General features: G+C 45.9%; 1 protein-coding gene across 1 annotated transcript; it reads right to left on the bottom strand.

Annotated features, from left to right (window-relative positions):
- Positions 1-10,474: 10,474 nt before the first annotated feature.
- On the bottom strand, positions 10,475-11,470 carry LOC139264052 (C-C chemokine receptor type 9-like). Its single transcript, XM_070880152.1, has one exon. It carries the CDS (start codon positions 11,468-11,470, stop codon positions 10,475-10,477), a length of 996 nt encoding a protein of 331 aa, XP_070736253.1.
- Between the last annotated feature and the right edge of the window lie 14,599 nt (positions 11,471-26,069).

Here is a 26,069-nt window from a genome sequence, read left to right as displayed (position 1 = left end):
TGAAACCATTCCAAGAATTCACTCTGGCCCTGAATTCCCTGCAGTATCTACCTTGTGTTAGAGCTGATCGCCGCCCCAGCCAGAAACAGGTCCAGCTCATGCCTGAAGATGTGGAGAAGCTCATTGAGCGGTGATTGTGCTGACCTGCTCTGCCCCCTGCGCAGAAAACATTCACAGAGCCCCTTCGACTTAACAGTCTTGGACAGCTCCTTCACCACTCCCCTCGTACTTGAACATTCAAACCATTCCAACAACTTCTGTAGCAATGATATTCTGACAATGCAGACTCAGAAGCTGCTTAACACTGCCAAAAGTGATGAAAGTGATTCATCTAACAGGAAACTTAATAATTGCCTTCCATTTATTTCTCACCCAAGTGATCAACCCATTGTGCTTTTCTTTAATTTTGCTGCTTCACTGATGTTTGGCCCCAGTGGTTTCAGCAGAGCTAGTGCAAGGCTGGACTTCCTCATGCTGGGACCCTACAGACGATCGTGGCCGATGACATCTGGGTGCTCGAGCCTGTGCGGGCCCGGCTTCACCTCGGCTAATGTGCTCACCACACCCTATTCTCCAGCCCTCCCTCACCCCCACCCAAGTCCCAACCTCCCCGCCAACCCCTGGTCTACCAAGCCCCCTGCCCGAGACCCAAACCTCCTGTAGTGTATGGAGAAAGAGTCAGACTGAACACTGTGAGCTCAACGTAAAGTGCGACCTTAGTCTTTTATTGCAGATCTCCGGAGTGACTCTCCAAGCTGTGAAGCCTCCTTAAATACCTGTGCTCCCAAGGGATTATGGGATTCCTTAGGACTCCAGGGGATGAGCCCTCTGGTGGCTGTACAGAGTAAATACAAGTTTACATATATAACAACACTTCCCCCCCCCACCGCCCCCAAAGTCAAACTATTTACAATGTGAGTCGATCTTGCCCTGGTTGATCGTCTCGGTGTGAAAGCTGGTGTTGTTGAATCATTTGTTGGGCCCTCGCTGGGCTGCTGTGCAGCTGGCCTTGCTGGGCTGCATGGTGTGTTGGGCTCTGCTGGGCTACTGTGGATGATGGGTTGTGCTTCGTGGTCAACCGTGGTGTCGGTTGCCACTCGTGTGTGTGTTGGGAGATCAAAAAAGGTAGGGTCCAAGGTGGGTTGCTCAGGGTAGTCCGTGAATCTGAGTTTGATTTGGTCCAAGTGTTTCCGGTGAATGAGTCCATTTGAATATTTGACCCGAAACACCCTGCTCCCCTCTTTGGCCACAACAGTGCTGGGAAGCCACTTGGGACCTTGTCCATAATTTAATACAAATACAGGATCATTGATTTCAATCTCGCGTGACACATTTGCGCTATCATGGTATGCACTTTGTTGAAACTGCCTGCTCTCTACCTGTTCATGTAGATCAGGATGAACTAACGAGAGCCTTGTTTTAAGTGCTCTTTTCATGAGTGGTTCAGCAGGTGGGATCCCAGTGAGTGAGTGGGGTCTCGTGTGGTAGCTAAGCAGGACTCAGGATAGGCAAGTCTGCAGTGAGCCTTCAGTTACCCTCTTCAAGCCTTGCTTGATGTTTTGCATGCTCTCTCTGCCTGACCATTGGACGCTGGTTTAAACGGGGCAGATGTGAAATGTTTGATCCTGTTATAGGTCCTGAAGTCTTTGAACTCAACACTGGTAAAACATAGCCCGTTGTCGCTCATGAGGACATCGGGTAGGCCGTGTGTGGCAAACATGGCCCGTAGCTTTCAATAGTGGCAGCGGACGTGCTAGCCGACATTATCTCACATTCAATCCACTTGGAGTACGCGTCTATAACACAAGGAACATTTTCCCCAAGAACGGCCTGCATAGTTGATGTGTACCTTAGACCACGGTTTGGAGGGCCAAGACCATAAACTTAGCGGCACCTCCCTGGTACATTGCTTAACTGCAGCATGTATTATATCTGTCAACGCAGGACTCTAAGTCCGCATCGATACTGGGCCACCACACGTGGGATCTGGCTATCGCTTTCATCATTACGATGCTTGGGTGAGTACTGTGGAGGTCATTGATGAAGGTGTCTCTGCCCTTCTTAGGGACCACTACTCGATTGCCCTACAGAAGACAGTCTGCCTGTATAGACATTTCATCTTTGCACCGTTGGAGCTCCTTTATCTCTTCCTGCATTTCCACTGGGACACTGGACCAGCTCCCATGAAGCACACAGCTTTTGACGAGAGATAATAAGGGGTCCTGGCTTGTCCAGGTTTTGATCTGCCGGGCAGTGACGGGTGATTGCTCACAGTCAAATACTTCCATAACCATGGCTAGATCTGCGGGCTGCGCCATTTCCACCCCCATGGTGGGCAATGGCAGCCTACTGAGAGCATCGGCGCAGTTTTCTGTGCCTGGCCTGTGGCGGATGGCATAGTTGTATGCGGACAACGTGAGCTCCCATCTCTGGATGTGGGCCGATGCGTTGGTATTTATCCCTTTACTCTCGGAAAACAGGGATAGAAGTGGCTTATGGTCAGTTTCCAATTCGAATTTTAGCCCAAATAGATATTGATGCATTTTCTTTACCCCATAGACACGCGCTAACGCTTCTTTTGCAATCATGCTGTAGGCTCTCTCAGCCTCAGACAGACTCTTGGATGCATAAGCAACCAGTTGCAGTTTCCCAAAATCATTAGCTTGTTGCAATACACACCCGACGCCATATGACGACGCATCACATGCTAGTACCAAACGCTTACATGGATCATACAACACAAGCAACTTGTTTGAGCATAACAATTTTCTCGCTTTTACAAAGGCACTTTCTTGGCTTTTGCCCCAAACCCATTCATTCCCTTTTCGTAGTAAGACATGTAGTGGTTCTAACAGTGTGTTGAGACCCGGTAAGAAGTTACCAAAGTAGTTCAGGAGTCCCAGAAACGACCGCAGCTCCGTCACGTTCTGTGGCCTCGGTGCGTTCTCGATTGCCTCCGTCTTCACGTTGTTGGGCCTGATGCCGACCGCCGCAATCCTCCTTCCCAGGAACTCCACTTCAGGTGCCAGGAAAACGCACTTCGAGCATTTTAACCTGAGCCCCACGCGGTTGAGTCGACTAAGAACCTGCTCCAGGTTCTGCAGATGCTCGACTGTGTTCCAACCTGTGACCAAGATGTCGTCCTGGAAGACCACGGTGTGCGGGACTGACTTCAGTAAACTTTCCATGTTTCTCTGGAATATCGCCGCTGCCGATCAGATTCCAAACGGGCATCTGTTATAAACAAAAAGACTTTTGTGTGTGTTGATGCAGGTGAGGACCTTCGATGATTCCTCCAGTTCCTGCGTCATGTAGGCTGAAGTCAGATCCAGCTTCATGAACGTCTTTCCTCCCGCCAGCATTGCAAAGAGGTCGTCGGTCTTTGGTAGTGGGTATTGGTCCTGCAGGGAGAAACAATTGATAGTTACTTTGTAATCGCCACAGATTCTGACGGTGCCGTCTCCCTTGAGGACTGGGACGATAGGACTGGCCCACTCATTGAACTCGATCGGGGAAATTATGCCCTCTCTTTGTAGCCGGTCTCGCTCTATCTCTACCCTTTCTCTCATCATGTACAGTACTGCTCTCACCTTGTGATGGATGGGCCATGCCCCCGGAATTAGGTGGATCTGCACTTTTGCTCCTTGGAATTTCCCGATGCCTGGTTCGAACAGCGAAGGAAATTTGTTTAAGACTGAGCACACGAAGTGTCGTCAGCGGGCGATAGCGCTTGGATGTCGTCCCAGTTCCAGCGTATCTTTCCCAGCCAGCTCCTGCCGAGCAGCGTGGGACCATCGCCCGGTACCACCCAGAGTGATAGCTTGTGCACCGCTCCATAGTAGGAGACCTTTATGGTAGCACTGCCAATTACAGGTATCAGTCCTTTCGTGTAAGTTCTTAGTTTCGTGCAAACTGGAGTTAAGACTGGCCTTGAGGCCTTGTTGCACCACAACCTTTCGAAAGTCTTTTTGCCCATGATGGACTGGCTCATGCCCGTATCCAGCTCCGTTGACACCGGGAGTCCATTTAGTTCAACAATCAATATTATCGGGGGACAATTCGTGGTGAATGCGTGCAGCCTATGTACCTCTGCCTCCTCTATCTGAGGCTCTGGTTCGTCATGATCCTCCATGGATCTGTCCTCCTCTGCAACATGGTGGTTTGCAGGTTTAACAGGCTTTGCAGCTCGCCTGCACACTCGTTGGAAGTGTCTCAATGTTCCACAGCCCTTGCAAATGTACTCTTTGAATCGGCATGAATGGAAACGAGGATCACCCCCGCAACACCAACAAGGTGTTAATGGCCTTGCATTCATCACCCTTGATGGTGGACTCTGAGACATCTGCGGACGTGTAACTAAGTGTGACCTGCCCTATACGTTATGATTCGAAAATAACATCACTTTGTTCACAGTACTTGGGTGCTGAGAGATTTGCTTCGTATTGTTACTGGTGGCAATGAATGCCAGGGCTATTGCTATGGCCTTACTCAAGGTTGGGGTCTCTACAGTCAAAAGTTTGCGAAGTATGGTTTCTGGGCCAATGCCAAGTACGAGAAAGTCTCTGAGCATGTGCTCCAAATGTCCTTCAAATTCGCAATGTCCTGCAAGGCGTCTTAGCTCGGCGACATAACTCGCCACTTCACGGCCTTCAGACCTTTTATAGGTATAGAACCGGTACCTCGCCATCAGAACGCTTTCCTTCGAGTTCAGAAGCTCTCGGATCAGTGTGCACAAATCGTCGTACGATTTCTCCGTGGGTTTCGCTGGAGTGAGCAGATTCTTCATGAGGTCATACATTGGTGCCCCACAGATGGTGAGGAGGATCGCTCTATGTTTGGCACCGCTCTCTTCCCCATCTAGCTTGTTGGCTACGAAGTATTGGTCGAGTCGCTCCATAAAAGTTTCCCAATCATCTCCCTCCGAGAATTTTTCCAGGATGCCCACTGTTCTCTGCATCTTTGGGTTCACTATCTGTATCACGTCGCCAGTTGTAGTGTCTGGAGAAAGAGTCAGACTGAACACTGTGAGCTCAAAGTAAAGTGTGACCTTTTATTGCAGGTCTCCAGAGTGCCTCTCCAACCTGTGAAGCCTCCTTAAATACCTGTGCTCCCAAGGGATTATGGGATTCCTTGGGACTCCGGGGGATGAGCCCTCTGGTGGCTGTACAGAGTAAATACAAATTTACATATATAACACCTCCCTCCCTCCAAACAAGCCCCCAACGCTCAGTCTCCCTATCCCCCCCCACCCGAGCCCCAATCTGTCTAGTCTCACTCCCACCTAAGCCCCCATCTCAAATCCCCAATCCCTCATCCCTTTCCCCGACCCCCAGTCCCCCGTCCCTTTCCCCGACCCCCAGTCCCGTTACTCTCTCCCCGACCCCCAGCCCCCCGTCCCTTTCCCCAACCCCCAATCCCCTGTCACCCTTTCCCCGACCCCCAGTCCCATCCCTTTCCCCAACCCCCAATCCCCCATCCCTTTCCCTGACCCCCAATCGCCTGTTCCTTTCCCCGACCCCCAATCCCCTGTCACCCTTTCCCCGACCCCCAATCCCTCGTCCCTTTCCCCAACCCCCAATCCCCCATCCCTTTCCCCGACCCCCAGTCCCCCGTCACTTTCCCCGACCCCCAATCCTCTGTCCCTTTCCCCGACCCCCAATCCCCCATCCCCTTCCCCGACCCCCAGTCCCGTTACTCTCTCCCCAACCCCCAATCCCTCGTCCCTTACCCCGACCCCCAATCCCCCTTTCTCCGACCCCCAATCTCGTTACTCTCTCCCCGACTTCCAATCCCCCTTTCCCCGATCCACATTCCCATGTTGCTCTCTACTCCTGCCCCAGTCCTGATCTTCCAACTCCCACATCCATTATTCCTTTGATCATTTAATTACTCCTGCTCTCCACCCCATCACAGACCTTTCCTTATTGTCCTGTCCCCGCCCCTGTACTTGCTTAAAAACTGTTCATCGCGAGCATCTTCCGAGTTCTGATGACATGCTGAGTATTTTGAGCATTTTCTGTTTTTATTTGATAACATATCGGGCAGAAATTTCTGCTCAATTACGCTGTTTCAGTGCAATTTGCCTGAAATCAGCCAGACCAGCGCAAAAGATTGGGGAATTTCAAGCGCAAGTTATATCCAGCCGCAAATTGAGTTTTCGTGATCCTTTGTACTAGTTTAAAAAACATCGCGCTAGAAGCAGGCTCCGCCCCCCAAAACTGGCCACGCCCCTCCCATCCCCAGGGTGAATTAATCACCATTGGGAGTTTGGGCTTGTTTGCAAGCCTTCGAGGAGGCTCTAAAAATTAAGCTGGCTGTTTTTAGGTGCAAGGACACTAATAGGCATCTTTTTAAAACTTTTAAATATTGGGGGAAAATTGTGGTCGGAGGCTTCCTTCGTTCAAACTCCTCCGACCCACCCCAAAAAATCCCCGCAAAATCTCCTGGTGGTCCCCATTAATATCAATGAGAGACACAGCATAATAAATAAATAAAACACAGCATAATAAATAAATAAAACACCTCACATATTTAAAATTAATTGAAATTAAATGTAATTAAATGTTTTAAAAAATATATATTTTTTGCAATTTTCTTTAATGTGTTTTAATAGTGTTAAAAATAAATGTACCTTAATGAACTGGGTTTTTAATATAAAAATAAGTGTTTCAATTTAATTTTTACATGTTTTAAAACTCTTACGCTGGTAAAAGTAAGCTATGCGCCTGCTTTTACCAGGTGTAAAAGTTTGAAGGACATTTGCTGGGCATGAGTTGGGCAAATAGCCCAATGGCTCTCGCGTGGATACCCTTCTCCCGGGGACACGGAGGATCTGTCTAGACAAATCTTGACAGATTGGACAAGCCGGTTTTCGGCGCATGCGCATCACGCCCCAAGAGCCGGCTTTTGCGAGGCCTCGCCGGGTCGGTGCGCACTTCGGTGAGGCCGGAATTTTCAGCCGCTAATTTTTTCAATTTTTTGCACATTTTTTTTGTCTGGCTGATTTCGTGGGCCGCCCCGACCTGTGTGAGAACATCACTGCAGGTCGGGGCTATAAATAGAGCTGGAGCCCTGGTACATCGTGGCGGAGGTGCGGCAAATGAGGGTGTGGTGCCCAGAAGAGCCGAGGGCCCAGGGGCAGCACGGAACTGCCCACACTGCGATATGTGTGCGCACTAGGTCCGTGCAGCAGAGCAGGCCTCCATCGTCCTGGTTAACCCTTGCCACTGGATAAAGGCCGAGCTCTGTCAAGCCCGTGTGGTGACTGATGTGCAACGGTCACCACACGTTAAAAAAAATCCACGCACAGGCATCTTCCACCCTCGCAACTGGAGTTCAGGACTGGAACATCGGGTCCTTCATTGAAACATCTGTGAACTCTCGTGGAAGCAAGTCAGCCTTGTTCGAGAGACCGCCTATGATGATGATGATGATTTTTTTGTATAGTTTTTTTTTAAAGTCATGTTCAGTTATTTAAAATCAGGTTACTCACCGGTGGTGGACGAGACACTCTGATTAAAAATGCCTATTTTTTGGTGATAAACCCATTTTCAGCTGTGCTAATCAAACTGCACCAAGTTACCACTCTTAAGTCCATCAGGGAATATATTTTATGGCAAGTTCTTTCTTTAAATGGCGTTCTAAAACACTGCCCGATTGTGCTGGCTCATTACGTTCAGTGATATGCAAATAAGTTTGATTGGAAACTTGAGCAAAAAAATCCCCTTCTGAATACTAGCGCAATTTTGAGTGCAATTTGCGTCGGAATCGCTGACTGTGCAAAGCAGAAACTCTTGCCCATCATGTTTGTCTACCAGTAAAGAAGCGATATTAGGAATTATAAACCTGTGGTGTAAATGTCTTATCTATATCACACCAAGCTGATTAAGAGAAGTATTAATAAAATATTACTGCTGCACATCACGATAAGGATTGCGAATCGAAAGAAAACATTGAAGACACATCAAGGGTTACAGTTCACACAGATTTATTGTCAAAATATATGCGAGTACACATCTTCAAATTCTTACAAAATACTGAAGGAGATGTAATTAAAAACTGAGCAAAATACATTTAAAATCACAACATGAGATGGTTAAAACTACATAATGCTGATGACATACAAGCTTATACTGTTGAAATCTCCCATTACCTTCTGCAAAAGATTTACTTAAAAGTAATTCTGTGAACCTTGAGTTCTTTATTGCATCTGTCTATACACGTCTGGCAGGTTCGATGCAACATATGCAACACATTTTAAACGTGTCATATGCAACAGGCATTGACAAAAAAAACTCTGCTACTCATCGTTTCCTTTCAGGCAGCGAATACAGATTGCTACGAGTCACTTGACATGTTGTTGAAACACGTTTTTAATGCATGAAAGATGTTGACGTATTAAAATAGCCCAGAATTTAACTTCCTATTCAGGCATTCTAATGCTAAAAACAAATAAAAATAATGTTTTTATAAAGTGTCAGTGAATCATTGGTAAATTTCACTGCATGAGGGTAGGCCACTATCATCATCATCATAGGCAGTCCCTCGACATTGAGGAAGTCCAAAAGCGAGTTCTCAGGTGGCTGAACATTCCAATACAGGAATTGCAGTCTCTGTCGCAGGTGGAACAGTCAGTCGTTGAAGGAAAGTGTGGGTGGGTACCTGGTTTGCCGCACGCTCCTTCCGCTGCCTGCACTTGTCCTCCGCATGCTCTCGGCGATGAGACTCGAGGTGCTCAGCGCCCTCCCGGATGCACTTCCTCCACTTAGGGCGGACTTGGGCCAGGGACTCCCAGGTGCCGGTGGAGATGTTGCATTTTATCAGGGAGGCTTTGAGGGTGTCCTTGAAACGTTTCCTCTGCCCACCTGGGGCTCGCCTGCCGTGTAGAAATTTCGAATAGAGCGCTTGCTTTGGGAGTCTTGTGTCGGGCATACGGACGATGTGGCCCGCCCAACGGAGCTGGTCGAGTGTGGTCAGTGCTTCGATGCTCGGGATGTTGGCCTAATGGGGAACACTAACACTGGTGCGTCTATCCTCCCAGTGGATTTGCAGGATCTTGCGGCGGCAACATTGGTGGTATTTCTCCAGTGTTTTGAGGTGTCTACTGTATATGGTCCACGTCTCTGAGCCATATAGGAGGGCGGGTATCATTACAGCCCTGTAGACCATAAGCTTGGTGGCAGATTTGAGAGCCCGCTCTTCGAACACTCTCTTCCTTAGGCGGCCGAAGGCTGCGCTGGCGCACTGGAGGCGGTGTTGGATCTCGTCGTCGATGTCTGCCCTTCTTGATAATAGGCTCTCGAGGTATGGAAAGTGGTCCATGTTGTCCAAGGCCGCACCGTGGATTTTGATGACCGGGGGGCAATGCTATGTGGCAGTGTCAGGTTGGTGGAGGACCTTTGTCTTACGGATGTTTAGTGTAAGGCCCATGCTTTCCTACGCCTCGGTGAAGATGTTTACGATGGCTCGGCGTTCACCCTCTGAATGTGCGTAGACGCAAGCGTCATCCGTGTACTGTAGTTCGATGACAGAGGATGGGTCGACCTTGGATCTGGCCTCGGGGCGACGAAGGTTGAACAGGTTCCCATTGGTTCTATAGTTTAGTTCCACTCCAGCGGGGAGCTTGTTGAGTGTGAGATGGAACATTGCAGCGAGGAAGATCGAGAAGAGGGTTGGCGCGATGACGCAGCCCTGCTTGACCCTGGTCCGGATGTAGATTGGGTCTGTGGTGAATCCATTGGTCAGGATCACGGCCTGCATGTCATCATAAAGCAGGCGGGGGATGGTGACAAACATTTGGGGGGGGGGAGCCGAAACGGAGGAGGACGATCCATAGTCCCTCGCGGTTGACAGTGTAGCATCACACAGACCTCACGATCATTACCCTGGCTTCTCATTTCCCTTTAAAAAAAATGTTCGCCCTCTGGTGCTCTGACCATTCTCTAGCTGAGAGAGCAATTGGGCATCTTGCTCCTAGGCTTCTGGTAGGGGGAATCTTTGGAGTGAGGTCTTCGGGGACGGGGGGGGGGGGGGGGCACAGCTTCACTTCATTCTACGGAATGACTTTGTCTGCATGCTGTGCAAAGCCACAGTGGAGACTCATCAAGCGCTGAGTTGCAAGTGCAAATCAGTTTCCTTTCATTGCATTGGGCTGATTCAGTGCTGAAACACTCTGCCACCACATAGCCCAGTGTTTCTGTTCATTTGTAGCAGAAGGGAAAACGGTTGAGACGTGTTAACCCTTTAAATAGCTTCTGCCAGTTCCACTTTATTAATACTTATTATAAGGGTAGCAAAACTACTGTTCCGTGTCTAATAGGTGAATATTAAGTCGAATTAGAAAACTATTAAACGAAGACTCTTTTCAGCTGTTCTTTTCTTTCAAGCACCAGATGCTTTGATTCAACAAAGAGCTGGAATCTGGAAGTATTTGTGCTTCTCACATGCTCTTATGCCCTGCCTCTGTAAATGGCGCTTACAAGGACAATGTCCTGGTAGTTTCTGTTTCCGAATGAACAGAAGAACGTTTCCAGGTGGCTTGTTGCGGTTTGAACAATCTGCGGAACTGCTGCTGGCTGACACAGCCGATGTCTTTCAGAATTTTCAACAAATCCTGTCGGAATTTGACCCCAATAAATGCGTACAGGAACGGGTTGAGGCAGGAGTGCAGGAAGGCGATGCTCTCTGTGATTTGGGTGGCGATGCCCAGATTGTTCAGCGTCTTGCAGTCGGTTATTGTGATGTTGACGGCGTCCATTGCATTCAGCACCATGATGGTGTTGTACGGTAACTGCGAAAGGACAAAGACGCTCACCACTGCCCCGATCACCTTTATGGCCCTATGCTTCTGGAAGGTTTTGGCTTGAAGCAGCTTGGCGATGATCATGGAGTAGCAGAACAGCATGACAGCAAACGGCAGGAAAAAGCCAACAGTTAGCTGCACTGCAAACGCCACTGGCTTCAGGATCTTACCCGGGTAGACCGTCGAGCAACTTTTTTGGGCTTCGACTTTTTGACTGTACCTAAACTCTGGCAGAGACAGCATTACTGCAGTTACCCAAACGATGAACGAGATTAATTTGCTGTGGAGAAGTATTTTATTTCTGGAGGCATGCGCCTTTACTGCTTTCACGATGGCGATGTACCGGTCAATGCTGATACAAGTCAGCAGTAACAAGCAGCTGAAGAAGTTTAGTTTATAAATGCCTTTAACAGTTTTGCACAGGAAATTTCCCAAAATCCACCCTGACTTGCCAGCGCCGAGCGCCAGGAAGGGTAGAGTGCAGAGCAAGAGGATGTCAGCGATCGCTAGGTTCAGGAGATAAACATCTGTCATGGTCTTCATCCTCTTGTAGAAAGCATAGAGCACCACGACCAGAATATTCCCCACAAAGCCTGACAGAAACACAATGATGTAGAAAGGTGGAATAAAATATTGGACAAATTGTCTCACTTCTGATTTCTTGCACATGCCAGTTGAATCTTCATCGTAGTCGAAGAAATAGGTTGAATACTCGAGGCTGTAGTCACTCGCTGTTGTGAGTGAAAACTCTTGGTGGTTGTCTTCTCCAGGCACTGCCATGATTGGGACCTCGCTGGTTATAGTCTCCTGCAATTAAACAGACTATTGGTTAACTAACTGCAGTAACAGATAGTATAACATAATTAGGCACAACAGGTAGATTTTTAAAAATTACACAGCAATGTTTCTCACAAAGGAATCATTTCTTACAGTGGCCTGGTACTGTCATGTATGTACCCTTCATGCAACAACACTGCAATACTGTATATACTTGAGAAATGCACACCTTGACCACAGGGGGTGAACTTGTGGGAGACGCAGGGTCATCACTTCTTGGTCCTGTGAATATAGGTTCAGGTCACAGAGTGACCTTGTCCATAGAATGTGCCTCGTGTGGATTTGTGGCATTGTGTAAGGACTTTACAGGAACACAGGCATGCCCTGGACCAACAAGGGGCAGAATCAAGTCCTTAAAATGTGGCTTAAAACAACAACAATGTTTTTTATTCGTTCACAGGATGTGGGCGTCACAGGTAAGGCCAGCATTTATTGCCCATCCCTACTTGCCCTTGAGAAGGTGGCGGTGAGCCGCCTTCTTGAACTGCTGCAGTGATACTTCTTTGTAGCGATTAGGTACAACGAAGAGGGCAGTTAAGAGTCAACCACATTGCTGTGGGTCTGGAGTCACATATAGGCCAGACCGGGTAAGGATGGCAGATTTCCCTCCCTAAAGGACATTAGTGAACCAGATGGGTTTTTAAACCAATCCAGTAGTTTCATGGACTATTACTGATACTAGCTTTTTATTCCATGTTTATTTAATTAACTAAATTTAAATTCCCCAGTTGCTGTGGTGGGATTTGATCTCATGTACTCTGGATCATTTGTCCAGGCTTACTGGTCCAGTAACATAGCCACTATGCTACCATTCCCACTGATAAAGATAGAAAGCTAGGAAAGGAAATCTGCCATCCTTTGGAGGCAGTTCAGAGAAGGTTCACTCGGTTGATTCCGGGGATGAGGGGGTTGACTTATGAGGAAAGGTTGAGTAGGTTGGGCCTCTACTCATTGGAATTCAGAAGAATGAGAGGTGATCGTATCGAAACGTATAAGATTATGAGGTGGCTTGACAAGGTGGATGCAGAGCGGATGTTTCCACTGATAGGGGAGACTAGAACTAGGGGGGCATGATCTTAGAATAAGGGGCCGCCCATTTAAAACAGAGATGAGTGGAATTCGCTGCCTCAGAGAGCTGTGGAAGCTGGGACATTGAATAAATTAAAGACAGAAATAGACAGTTTCTTAAGCGATAAGGGGATAAGGGGTTATGGGGAGCGGGCAGGGAAGTGGAGCTGAGTCCATGATTGGATCAGCCATGATTGTATTAAATGGCGGAGCAGGCTCGAGGGTAGCTAATGTAACACCACTTTTTAAAAAGGAGGGAGAGAGAAAGCGGGTAATTATAGACTGGTTAGCCTGACATCAGTAGTGGGGAAAATGTTGGAATTATTAAGGATGAAATAGCAGTGCATTTGGAAAGCAGTGACAGGATCAGTCCAAGTCAGCATGGATTTATGAAGGGGAAATCATGCTTGACAAATCTTCTGGAATTTTTTGAGGATGTGACTAGTAGAGTGGACAAGGGAGAACCAATGGATGTGGTGTATTTGGACTTTCAAAAGGCTTTTGACAGGGTCCCACACAAGAGATTGGTGTGCAAAATCAAAGCACATGGTATTGGGGGTAATGTACTGACGTGGATAGAGAACTGGTTGGCAGACAGGAAGCAGAGAGTCGGGATAAACGGGTCCTTTTCAGAATGGCAGGCAGTGACTAGTGGAGTGCCGCAGGGCTCAGTGCTGGGACCCCAGCTCTTTACAATATACATCAATGATTTGGATGAAGGAATTGAGTGTAATATCTCCAAGTTTGCAGATGACACTAAACTGGGTGGCAGTGTGAGCTGTGAGGGGGACGCTAGGAGGCTGCAGGGTGACTTGGACAGGTTAGGTGAGTGGGCAAATGCATGGCAGATGCAGTGTAACGTGGATAAATGTGAGGTTATCCACTTTGGGGGCAAAAACCCGAAGACAGAATATTATCTGAATGGCGGCAGATTAGGAAGAGGGGAGGTGCATCGAGACCTGGGTGTCATGGTTCATCAGTCATTGAAATTTGGCATACAGGTATAGCAGGCGGTGAAGAAGGCAAATGGTATGTTGGCCTTCATAGCTAGGGGAGCAGGGAGGTCTTAATGCAGTTGTACAGGGCCTTGGTGAGGCCAAACCTGGAATATTGTGTTCAGTTTTGGTCTCCTAATCTGAGGAAGGATGTTCTTGCTATTGAGGGAGTGCAGCGAAGGTTCACCAGACTGATTCCAGGGATGGCTGGACTGACATATGAGGAGAGACTGGATCAACTGGGCCTTTATACACTGGAATTTAGAAGGATGAGAGGGGATCTCATAGAAACATATAAGATTCTGATGGGACGGGATAGGTTAGATGCGGGTAGAATGTTCCCGACGTTGGGAAGTCCAGAACCAGGGGACACAGTCTTAAGATAAGGGGTAGGCCATTTAGGACTGAGATGATGAGAAACTTCTTCACTCAGAGAGTTGTTAACCTGTGGAATTCCCTGCCGCAGAGTTGTTGTTGATGCTAGTTCATTGGATATATTCAAGAGGGAGTTTGATATGGTCCTTACGGCTAAAGGGGTTCAAGGGGTATGGAGAGAAAGCAGGAAAGGGGTACTGAGGTGAATGATCAGCCATGTTCTTATTGAATGGTGGTGCAGGGTCTAAGGGCCGAATGACCTATTCCTGCACCTATTTTCTATGTTTCTATGTTTCAATGAGGGGCCAAATAGCTTACTCCTGCTCCTATTTACTATGTTCTTATGTTCTTTCCAGCTCGGGCCTATATGTGACTCCACTCCCGCATCAATGTGGCCGAACAAGTTACACAGTTAAGGGCCACACGAGATGGACAATAAATGCTGGCCTTGACCCGTGGCCCAGATCCCGAGAATGAATATATTTTTTTAAAACTTAGAACTTGAAAAGATTGAAGTGGTGTTGAAATTCACAGTAAAATATTGAAGTGTTAAATTGATATTATCCAAAGCTATTCACTATCCAATTTCTGTAGTGGAAAATATCCTGGAACATTGTGAAGGACAAAAGAATGTATTCATTTAGGAGGACTAACGACAAACAAATTACTGTCCAGATGTTAGGGAATTCTTGGGTCTTAAAGATAGTGGAGCTAAGTCCTGGTGAGTGTCTCCCAGACAGGAAGCAGCAAATTAAACACCTATATTTAAATAGAAGGAATGTCCACGGCTTCGTTAGCCTAACATCGATGAATGGTAAAATAACAGAACTTATTCTTGGTTGTAGGCCCATACCTAATGGGCCAGATTTTGCTGCAGCAGGACATCGAACAGCCTCTGCCATTAGTTAGACTTGCCCTTGCACATTTGGGCTTTTACATTTTTTGCTGAAGGTGCAAGTGCATCGGGGACCAGTGTGAGCAGGACAAGCAAGTGTGTATCTCCTTAAACAACTTGAAGTATAAATTAGAATTCAATGTCAAATCAGGCACAGAAAGAGAAATAAAGAGAGGGAAAGAAAGAGTGGGTTAAGAAAAAGAGAGAAAAAAAGAGAAAGGAAAAGGTTTTTAAAAGTTTTAAATTTAACATTTGTAAAATCTCCAACAACAATTAATACCCAAAGGAATGAGACTCCATACTTATAATAGTTCATTTTCAGTGCAGAAAGCTTCTGACAAAGATTCAGATGAAAGACTTGTTATTAAACCAAATTCTCATTTTAATGCAGGGTAGAACATGAAACAGCATAAGGTTAGTCAACAAGTATAGGAAACAACAAGTCCTCTCGATGGGTCGCTGTTCAGCTGCCCATTATACACCACGCCCTATTTTTCTTTCCGTTGAGGTCGATGAAAAAGAAAATCAAACGATGTGGACAATGAGTGGCTTTTTCTGCAACCTCCAGTTTCGGCCAGTCCCAGGAGTGAAAATTACCCCCTTGATGTCAGACTCGGGGGATGGCATTGAATGGACTTCTGTAAGAGTCAACTGTTGGTCATCTAATGTTTCTTATCAACATTGTCTAGATATCAAAACCAGCTTTAAACTGGTCACACAACACTAAAATAGGTAGTGCAGTAGAGAGAGAGGATGCAGCAAAAGATTTGCATAGTGATTTAAATTGGTCTCATTTTATTCTTCATCCACAAACAGTCTATCTCAACCCTCAAACTACTGCCTGACCTCCAATCTTTCGTTAAAATTGTGTCAGCCGTGGCTCAGTGGGTAGCACCCTCACCTCTGGGTCAGAAGGTTGTGGGTCCAAGTCCCACTCCAGGGACTTGAGCACAAAAATCTAGGCTGACCTTCCAGTGCAGTGCTGAGGGAGCGCTCCATTGTCATAGGTGCCGTCTTTCGGACAAGACGTTAAACTGCTCTCTCAGGTGGATGTTAAAGACTCCACGACACTATTTCGAAGAAGAGTTATCCCTGGTGTCCTGGCCAATATTTATCCCTCAATCAACATAACAAAAACATTATCTGGTCATTATCACATTGCTGTTTGTGGGAGCTTTCTTAGCGCAATGTGGCTGCCATGTTTCCTACATTACAACAGTGACTACAATTCAAAATTACTCATTGGCTGTTAAAGTGCTTTGTGACATCCGGTGGTTGTGAAAGGCGCTATATAAAGGCATGTCTTTTTTTAAAGCCTATCATTGACCTCTCAACTACTGTCTGATCTCCAATCTTCCCATAAAAATCCTATCCTTGACCCCTCAAATGGATGCCCAGTCTCCAACCTTGCCTTGTGTACTGATTCAGGGTATCTCCCCACACTTTTGTCTCGTGTTCATGGAAGGGCAGTTTCCAGCAGTAAACCAAGCCCCCTATGAACCAAAAATAAAAGTAGTAAGTGCTGGAGACACTGCTCCGGTCGGGCAGCATCTGCGGAGAGAGATAGAGAGTCAACGTTTCAGGCCGATGAGCTGTCATCAGAGCTGGAGGAGAGGATGGATCTCGGGAAGCGACGAGCAGTGGTCAGAGTAATACTGAATAACAGAGATACATCTACGATCAAGGGTGGATCGGAAACAGGAAGGGTGGAATTTAAGCTGGAATCCATGTGGAGCCCGAGACCGTTGCTGAGAAAGGATGTGGCTGCCAATGCGAGTTTTAGCAAACACACGATCAAACACAAGAAGGGAAATAGCTAGCAATGATGATGAACCGGGTAAAGGAGAGAAAGGAAAGTCCTGTAGAGGAGAGGAGCAGAGCTTCTCAAGGTGGCCATTCCTGGAAGTGAGTTAAACAATTAAAAAAAAGCAAAATACCAAAGATACTCTAAATCTGACAAGATGCTGGGAACATTCAGCAGGTCTGTGCAGAGAGAAACATAGGGGCTAAAATTCCGGCCTTGCCAGGGTCTGTACGGAACGCCTACAGACCCGGCAAGGCTCCGCAAAAGCCGGTTTTCGGCATGCAATGCGCACGTGCTGAAAATCGGCTTTTCCGATCTGTCAAGTTTTGGCTTGATAGATCCTCCATGTCCCCACAGCCAGGACATTCACGCGGGAACGATTGAGCTATTTGCCCAACTCTTGCCCAGCAAATATCCTTAAAACTCTTGGCGCCTGATAAATGCCGGTGCATATCCTACTTTTACCAGCATAAGAGTTTTAAAACAGATAAAAATAACATTTAAATATACATTTTTATGTTAAAAACGCTGTCCACCAAGGTAAGTTTATTTCAAACCCTATTAAAACATATTTTAAAAAATCCAAAGAATGTATATTTTTTCTAAAACATTTAATTAACTTTAATTTCAATTAATTTTAAATATGTGAGGTATTTTTATTAATTTTTCATGCTGTGTTTAATGTGCTTTGGGGTTTTTTCTCATTGATAGCAATAAGAACTCAGAGATACGGAGTTCTCATCGCTATCGATGAGAATACTGTACCGTGATTGGTTGTCCAATCACACGTGACTCCACCTTCTACGTGAGAACCTCGAGGACGGGAGCGCGCTGCAAAGGCCTTCAACCGCAATCGCTGGCCACCAGGTAGCTTCGTAAAAAATTCTCGGGTGGGAGGCGTTCGTCCGAAGTAAGCCTCCGACCCGAATTGCAGGCCCAATATGCTCTAGATCATTGACATTTCAAAGTTGTGAAAAAAGGTCATCGACCTGAAACGCTCGCTCTGTTTCTCTCTCCACAGCTGCCGTCCCGACCTGCTGAGCATTTCCAGCATTTTCTGTTTTTATTTCATATTTCCAGCATACCTGCCATGGTTTGCTTCTCCCTCTAAGAACCAAGCTGTGTGATCTTTACACTTGCTGTGTCTGAGATCGGGTAATCAGGGCCAATAACTAGCCTTTGATATTGACTACTGACGATCATACAGGATACGCACTGCTTTCTCTGTACTCTTTTTGAAAAGCACTAAACACCACACTGTCAGATCAGTGTGCACGGGCTAAAATGAATAAACTTACGATTGCGGTTTCTGGTATAGAGTTTTGCAAAATGGTCGCGCATTTGGGGAATTGGTGTGCAGAATTCAGCACGTCCAATTTGTAGCTTTCATAATTTTCTGTCCATTAATTTGAATTTTTAATTAATTTTCAGGGAAAATAAGCAGCCAGACAAAAATAGTAGTAGTGCTAGAAGAGTTCAAATGGAGTAGTGAGTAAGCTGTTCCTTCGATAATTCAGCCATTAACCATGCCTTTGTGTTGCATCCTTTTCCCCAAATAAATATAACATGTTTCCTAACCTTGGATGTTAATCTCTGTTCTGGCAAAAGTATTCAAATAAATCTCTTTTCTACAGGAGGCTCACAGCGTAAAGATATCACCATTAGGGGATTTATTTTGCAACAATCAATGGAATCCACTGTAATCATTTGCCAGAAAGAGGCACTGGTCCCCAAATCAAACTGATCTGTGGCTGAAACCAAGAACTGACATTACTTTCAGGAGTATTCCAACTAAGACTGACAAGGCTTTTTGTTGTTTTTGGTTTTTGATTTTCTGTAGGCGCTAAAACTCCCAGGGAGTTTCTGAATCACTTGCATTTCTGAATCACAGAAGCTTACACCATGTTCCTCGTCATGATCTGCAGCATAACTTCAGCGGCAGATCAGCCAAGCTTTTGTGTTTATTTGAGGTTTTCACTGGTCTTTGCCTGAAGCTATGGAAGCCAATCAGGAGAAGCTTCCAGGAAATTTACTCCCTTAATGTGTTTGTGCAAAATATTTTTTTGCTTTGCACCGATGGGAATTTTTAAAAAATTCATTCACAGGTGTCGCTGGCAAAGCCAGCATTTATTGCCCATCCCTAATTGCCCTTGAGAAGGTGGTGGAGAGTCACCTTCTTGAACCGCTGCAGTCCTTGTGGTGAAGGTACTCCCTCAGTGCTGTTAGGGAGGGAGTTCCAAAATTTTGACCCAGCGACTATTAAGGGATGGCAATATATTTCCAAGTCAGGATGGTGTGGGACTTGGAGGGGAACTTGCAGGTGCTGGTGTTCCCATGCACCTGCTGCCCTTGTCCTTCTAGGTGGTAGAGGTCGCAGGTTTGGGAGGTGCTGCCGAAGAAGCCTTGGCAAGTTGCTGCAGTGCATCTAGTAGATAACACACACTGCAGACACAGCGCACCAGTGGTGGAGGGAGTGAATGTTGAAGGTAGTGGATGTGGTGCCAATCAAGCAGGCTGCTTTGTCCTGGATGGTGTCGAGCTTCTTGAGTGTTGCTGAAGCTGCACTCATCCAGGCAAGAAGAGAGTATTCCATCACACTCCTGACTTGTGCCTTGTAGATGGTGGAAAGGCTTTGGGGAGCCAGGAGGTGAGTCACTCACCACAGAATACCTAGCTTCTGAACTTGCAAAGAGGTAAATCAGGTGTGAAGGTCTGATCTGACCCCATCAAAGTGGAGCTTATCTCCCGCATGGAATCTCGCTCTTCTGAAGTGTTGGACCCCAGATTGAGACTGCATTCACTCTAAAGCTACAGAGGAAAGCACATTCCGCCTACACTACACCTATAGTGTGAATCTGCCATAGAACTAGTCCAGGTCTATAACTGATCAAACGATATGGCTGCAGAATGTAAAGGACCAGTAGAACAAACATAATGCAGAACCAACCCTTTTGCAATAACATTTTCTGCATGAAGTTTTGAAACATTATCAGTGCATTTTTAGTCATGCCATTGCATATATGCTTATCTTAAAATGGTACACACAAAGAACACCCTAATCTACTTCATCTTTGGGGTTGAGTGCTAAAACTATTATTTTTTTGTAGCTCAGTTAGGTGGCTTTCAGTTAACCATTATATTTCGTCATTCAAACCACTGTCACTCAAAGATTTACACTAGTCAGGTGCAGAATTTGAGAGTACAAACCACAGGTTAGCCCACATCCTTAACATTCTCAATCATTTCAGATATGGATCATCACATTTCACACTACACAACGTAAACAAGAAAACATATCTTCGGGGGCTGATTTCTGGCTCACTATCGCACTACTTACGCCTGTAAACAGGGCGGTACAGGGACAAAAAATGCAAAATAAAAAAAACACAACTTATCACTTGAAATCTACCCCTTCCGTCTTTCAGGCAGATCTCGAGCGCTCCCGCCGGAAACAGGTGGGGGCACGATAAATATATCTAAATAGGACTCAGATGCTGCCATTCAGACCCCAGTGTTGGGTGCACTCGTTAAATTCCTCTAACGCTGAAATAAGCTTCTCCATAGAGCCACCAATTGTTCCAGCCCTGCCTCTGAAGGTACTGCAGCAGGTCCATGATCAGTGCTTGCCCCATGGGATTTCCCACCCTCCCAAATGGCAAGCTGCCAAGAGACTGTTTCAACGATATAGTTCAACAATCTACTTGCTTTGTTGCTTGCTGCTCTGCATTGGTTGGACATGTTGAGTATTGAGTCCAAGGCACCTAGATCCTGTTCACCTTCAACTGTCGTTATTTGAGCACCATTCGTGGACTACTTACGTGGCCAATTTTTCCCATCGTGCACGTGCTGCATTCAATCACATTCGGCATTGTTGCTCCACTTACAAATTTTGCCCAACTCATTTCATATTTCCTGAGCTGTTTCCACAACGTCAAATGTCCAACCTACTTTGTTACCTTCTGCATATTTGAAGAATTTGCATTGGGTCCCTGAATCCAAATCATTGACATAAATTACAAGATGTCCCAACATCGATCCCTAGGGCACCCCACCGAGCAACTCTACCACCCTCATCTTGCCTCAAGTGTTTGACCATTATTAACTTGTACTTCAGCTTGTGATATTACTATCCCTGCTGCATGCAGCATTGTAACATTGCTATTTCAGTCGTAAAGTGCATTGCAATATTGTTTCCTACATTACAACAGTGACTACACTCCAAAAGTACTTCATTGGCTGTGAAGCACTTTGAGACGTCCAGTGGTCGTGAAAGGTGCTATATAAATCAAAGTCTTTATTTAGTCTTTCTTCCATATGATGTTGCAATATTGCTGTTCTGTTACACAATGTATTATGATACTGCTGCCCTTTTGATTTTTTAAATGTGGACAATGCTAGCAAGGGCACATTTATTACTGGTGTCAATTGTCCTGAGAAGGCAGTGTTGGGCCTTCTCATTTAGCTTCTGCAGTCCTTGTGTTGGTGGTGTTGGGGAGGGAATTCAGGATATTGACCCAGTGGCGATGAAGGAATGGTAATATATGTCCAAATCTGGATTGTCTGTGACTTGTAGAAGAATTTGAAAATGATGGTATCCCCACAACATTGCTGCTCTTATCATTCTCGGTGGTGGGTCAAAGGGAATAGAGATGCTGTCACAGTAAGCTTGGTGAGTATGTAGATTGTTACATTCTGCAGCCACAGTGCACCAGTGAAGGAGTGGGTGAACATTGAGTCCAGTAGCAAGGGTGGAAATAAAGAGACCTGTTGGTGGTGTTGAGATGGTGTTAGAACCATGAGTGTTGCAGCTGTAACACATCCAGATAAGTGGTGAGTATTATATCGCATTCCTGACTTGAACAGTGTAGATGGTGGATAGGCTTTGAGAGGTCGGGAGGTGAGCCGTTCATTACAGAGCAGCCAGCCTCTACTTTTCTCTCGTAGCCACATTGTTGATATAGTGGTTCACTTAAGCTTCCGGTCAGTGATGAGACCCCGCCCCCCTCGCCACCCCAACCCAAGATGTTGATGGTGCAGCACTCAATAATGGTGGAGACGTTGTAGGTCAGTGGGGGATGGCTGGCCTTTCTCGTGTTTGAGATGGTCTTTACATGGCATGTGACCTGCCACTGGTCAGCCCAGATCTGGATGTTATCCAGGTCCTGCTTGAAGGCTGGAATGGGCTGCTTTGTTATTGGAAGAATTACGAATGGAGCTAAACACTGTGAAGTCAGCAGTAAACCACTTCACTCCTGTCCTTATGGTGAAGGAAAGGAGTGATTTTTTTTTTTGCTCCCGCCAGTTTCAGGCAGAAGACTGCCCTGGATTAATTATAATGAGACCCAGGAGTTAAAATGGCTCAGGAGCACAGTCTGCTGCTCCTGGCCCATCAAAAATAATTTCAACACTTGACCTTTTTTGCCTCCTCCTGCTGCACTGCCAGCTGAGTGGAGCACCAAGCCAGACATCCCGCCCCAGTAGGCAGTTAAAATGGCATCAGGTTCCTCTGTATGTACGTCATGGGACCCCGATTAACGAATCTCCTGGTTGAGTCAGGCAGGCACCTCGGCCACCCATTGGAAAGCCCCAGGAACAATGGCAGCAGAGCAGGGGCAGGGTGGCGAGTCCACCACCTGTGTTTTAACTCCCGGTTTCCCCCGGATGGAGGGAGTCAAAAGCTTCCTCCAGTCACTTTACAATTTCCAAAAATAAAAAGGTTTTTTTTTTGGGAAGAAAACGTGTTGCGTTTGTTGTATCAAATAAATCAGGACTCTGCAGGGCAGGAAAGTACGGCATGCGGGTGTTTTTCTGAACCTCGGTCCACCCAAGGGAGTTTGGTAGTTGCGTTTCAACTTTCAAAAGCTGCCAGTCAGTTACTTCAAAAGTGAAACACAATGTGAACACTGGTGTGCTCACCCGTCTGCCCGCTGTAAACGCCATGAAGCCCGAGCCATTTGATGCCCGGGTCTTCATTGTTTACTGCCAGTGTGCCGTACACACCAAACCAGTCTTCCCAGGCAGCTGGCCAACTGGAGCCAGCCCACATTCGGAGCCTTGGGTCGGAGGCACATTCCTGCTCCTCCTGCCCTCACAATAATGAAAGTGAAACACTTCTGTGGACTATTTTTTTTTTAAAGCAACCTCTACCAGTCCCCGTTGTTCGGTAACCAAAGGGCACCATTTGAAGACAATTGGTAAAAGAACCAAAGGAAAAGATGAGGAGAATTTTTTAATTCAGTGAGTTATGATTGGGAATTCACTGCCCGAGTAGATAGATTCAATAGTAACTTTCAACAGGAAAAAACATATTTTTTTGGTAGAGCTATGGGGAAAGAGCAGGGGAGGGACTAATTTGATCGCTCTTTCAGAGTGCCAGCACAGACACGATGGGCCGAATGGCCTCCTTCTGTGCGGTACAATTCTATGATTCTATCGCACCTTTGCTTGGTCTTCAACTGGAGCTTTCGAATTCCTTTTCCCGTATCTCTTTATATTGTTCACCATCAAATGCTTATCCAATTCCCTTTTAAATGGTGTTCCTCAATACTATTTATGATACGACTTTCCATGTTTTAACAAACTCCGTGTCAAATAACTTCTTCTAACGTCCCTGTTATTCTTTGAGTAATAATCCTGTCAATAACCTCTATTAGTGCTGTGCCAGGCAATGGAAACAATCTTCAACTATTTATCCTCTCAAATCTTGCTTCATTTTGAAATCTTCTATTAAATTCTCCCCTTAACCTCTCTTCTTCCGGTGAATAAATCAGCAACTTTATGAATCTTGATAACTATAACCTCTGTGACTATAATTCATTCATACCTCAAATTGAATTTAAGTTTCTTTTGTAATTATGGAGTGAAAGGTCTTAAATTTTATATGATTTAGCAAAATTATGAGTTTACAATAAACTGGTTCAGTCGGTGAGACACACACCTGAGAATCCCAAACTACATCGAGATCAGGGGCCGGATTTTTGGCTTTCGCCGTTTTCCAGCGAAAATGGTAGCGATACATGAAACTTGCTATTTTCGCTCCGCTACCGTTTTTAGCCCGAACTTTTAGCCTTTACAACGATAAGGGAGGCGTTGTGCAAACATTCGCGGCGCAAATCGCGAGTTTCGGCAACTTTAGTCCGGGGCCGGGAGCACTGCGAGAGAGGCCTTGGGAGGGAGGGGGGGGGGAATTCCCAAAAACATTTACAAGACCCTTAACTATCTAATCACTGCAAAAAAATTAAAAAATACAAACTTTAACTTACCCTTTTTGCATGTTTTCATACTTCCCGCTGCTGGCAGGGCTGCACCAACAGGTTTGACCTGTTGCTATTCTGGGCGGCGTACGGGTCGGGAGAGTGGCGAATGTCGGTGGCAAACGCAATCCGTGTCGTTACACGTCGGCGTACCTCTCCCCGGTGGTACTTGGATGCGCCGCCGCAAACAAGTACCCGAGGATCCCGCCCGGGCTTTGCGACCGGGTTTTCGCCGCGGACGGTCAAATCACAGCGAAATCCCGGTCGCAAACCTGCCGAAAATCCGGCCCTAAGGTTTCACCATCCGAACTTCAGCAAAGGTGTGTGGTGTCAGGATTGAACTTTGGGTTTGAGATTAAATGTTTGTACCACGATGGAAGATGTACCCATGGCCTGTCGCAGACACACCGCCCAAATTTTTTGTTGTATCAATCCTCGGTCTGAGGTTAGCTTTAGAAATTTATAATATGTCTAAAATATTAGAACTATAGAGTGCTCCAGCACAGAAACATGCCATTTGGCCCATCAACTCCCACTCTTTTACTCGCTCCCCAACCTCTTTAACATTCCTCTCTCTAATTCCCTTTTTAAAGGATTCGGGTGTTTAAGATGATTCAAGGATTTGTTAGGTTAGATAGAGAAAAACTATTTGGTGGGGGGAGTCCAGAACAAGGGGGCGTCACCTTAAAATTAGAGCTAGGTCGTTCAGGGCTGATGTCAGAAAGCACTTCTTCACACAAAGGGTACTGGATATCTGCAACTCTCTCGCCCCAAAGAGATGTTGAGGCTGGGGGTTCAACTGAAAACTTCAAAACTAGGATTGATAGATTTTTGTTAGGCAAGGGTATTATGGGTTACGGAACCAGCGCGGCTAGATGGAGTTAAGTTACAGATCAGCCGTGATTTAATTGAAAGGCGGAACAGGCTTGAGGGGCTGTATGTTTCAACAAAGATTTGTGACACTTGATTCCAAATTCTAACCATTCTCTGTGTAAAGAATTTTTTTCAAACCTTCTGTTTAATTTTTTTAATCTTGAATCTTCAATTTGTGCCCTTGAATACTGTCATCCTGACCAGTGAAACAATCTATCGCTATTTACCATACAATAATTTTATAATCTTGAAGACTTCAAAAGGATCCTTCTCCGCTCCAGTGAAAAAGGCTCCAACTTTTCAAGTCTCTCTTCATAACTCTAACCCCTATCTCTGGTAACTTCCGAATAAATTTATCCTGTGCCTTTTGCCATTGCTTTGATATTTTTCTTTTGGATTCCACAAACAAAAGCCCCGATTTTGCAAGTATCTTTATACCTAAAAACTGATGGGATTTTGTTTCCGAGATGTTTTGAGAATGAGATTTTAATCAGTGACTTGAGCAATGCTAAGTGTGAACATATCAAAGGGGTGAGTGTTGGTCTCCGGCTTTTAATCTGCTGATACATATACCTCACAAATCAGTCACTTTCTCATCTAACAGTCTCATGTAGAGCAAGACCAGCCCCCTCAAACCTGTGTTGTCGTGTAAATTACAACATACATCGACAAAACCTATCTTATCTTCCAGCAAATGTGATACAAACATCCTTTTAAGAAAGTTTAGAAAAATCACCTGCTCCAACAAACCACTTTGATTGACTTGTAAAAAAAAAATCTTTCTGCCTTCTTACCATATGCGTTAATCCATTCTTTCAGCAGAAACATATGTAGTTGCTATTGAAGTGACACATTTCTTAGTCAGTCGCATTACTGGACAATTAACTCTATTCATAGAATGCATAGATTTACATAGCATAGCACAGGAAACAGGCTGTTTGGCATCACTGGTTCTGGCTGCATCAGATGAACCTCTTCCTCTAACACCATCAGCATAACCTTCTATCCCTTTCACCATCGTGATTTTATCTAGTTTCTCCTTAAATGCTACTCGCCTTAACCGCTGTTTGTGCGAGATCCACGTTCTCTGGGTAAAGACATTTTCCTCAATTCCCTACTGGATTTATTAGTAACTATCTTACATATATGGTCCCTAATTTTGGTCTCC

Source organism: Pristiophorus japonicus, chromosome 5 (genome assembly GCF_044704955.1).
Source record: "Pristiophorus japonicus isolate sPriJap1 chromosome 5, sPriJap1.hap1, whole genome shotgun sequence".
NCBI lineage: Eukaryota > Metazoa > Chordata > Chondrichthyes > Pristiophoridae > Pristiophorus > Pristiophorus japonicus.
Note: the sequence above shows the minus strand (reverse complement) of the source record. Positions and strands in the feature narration are given on the sequence as shown.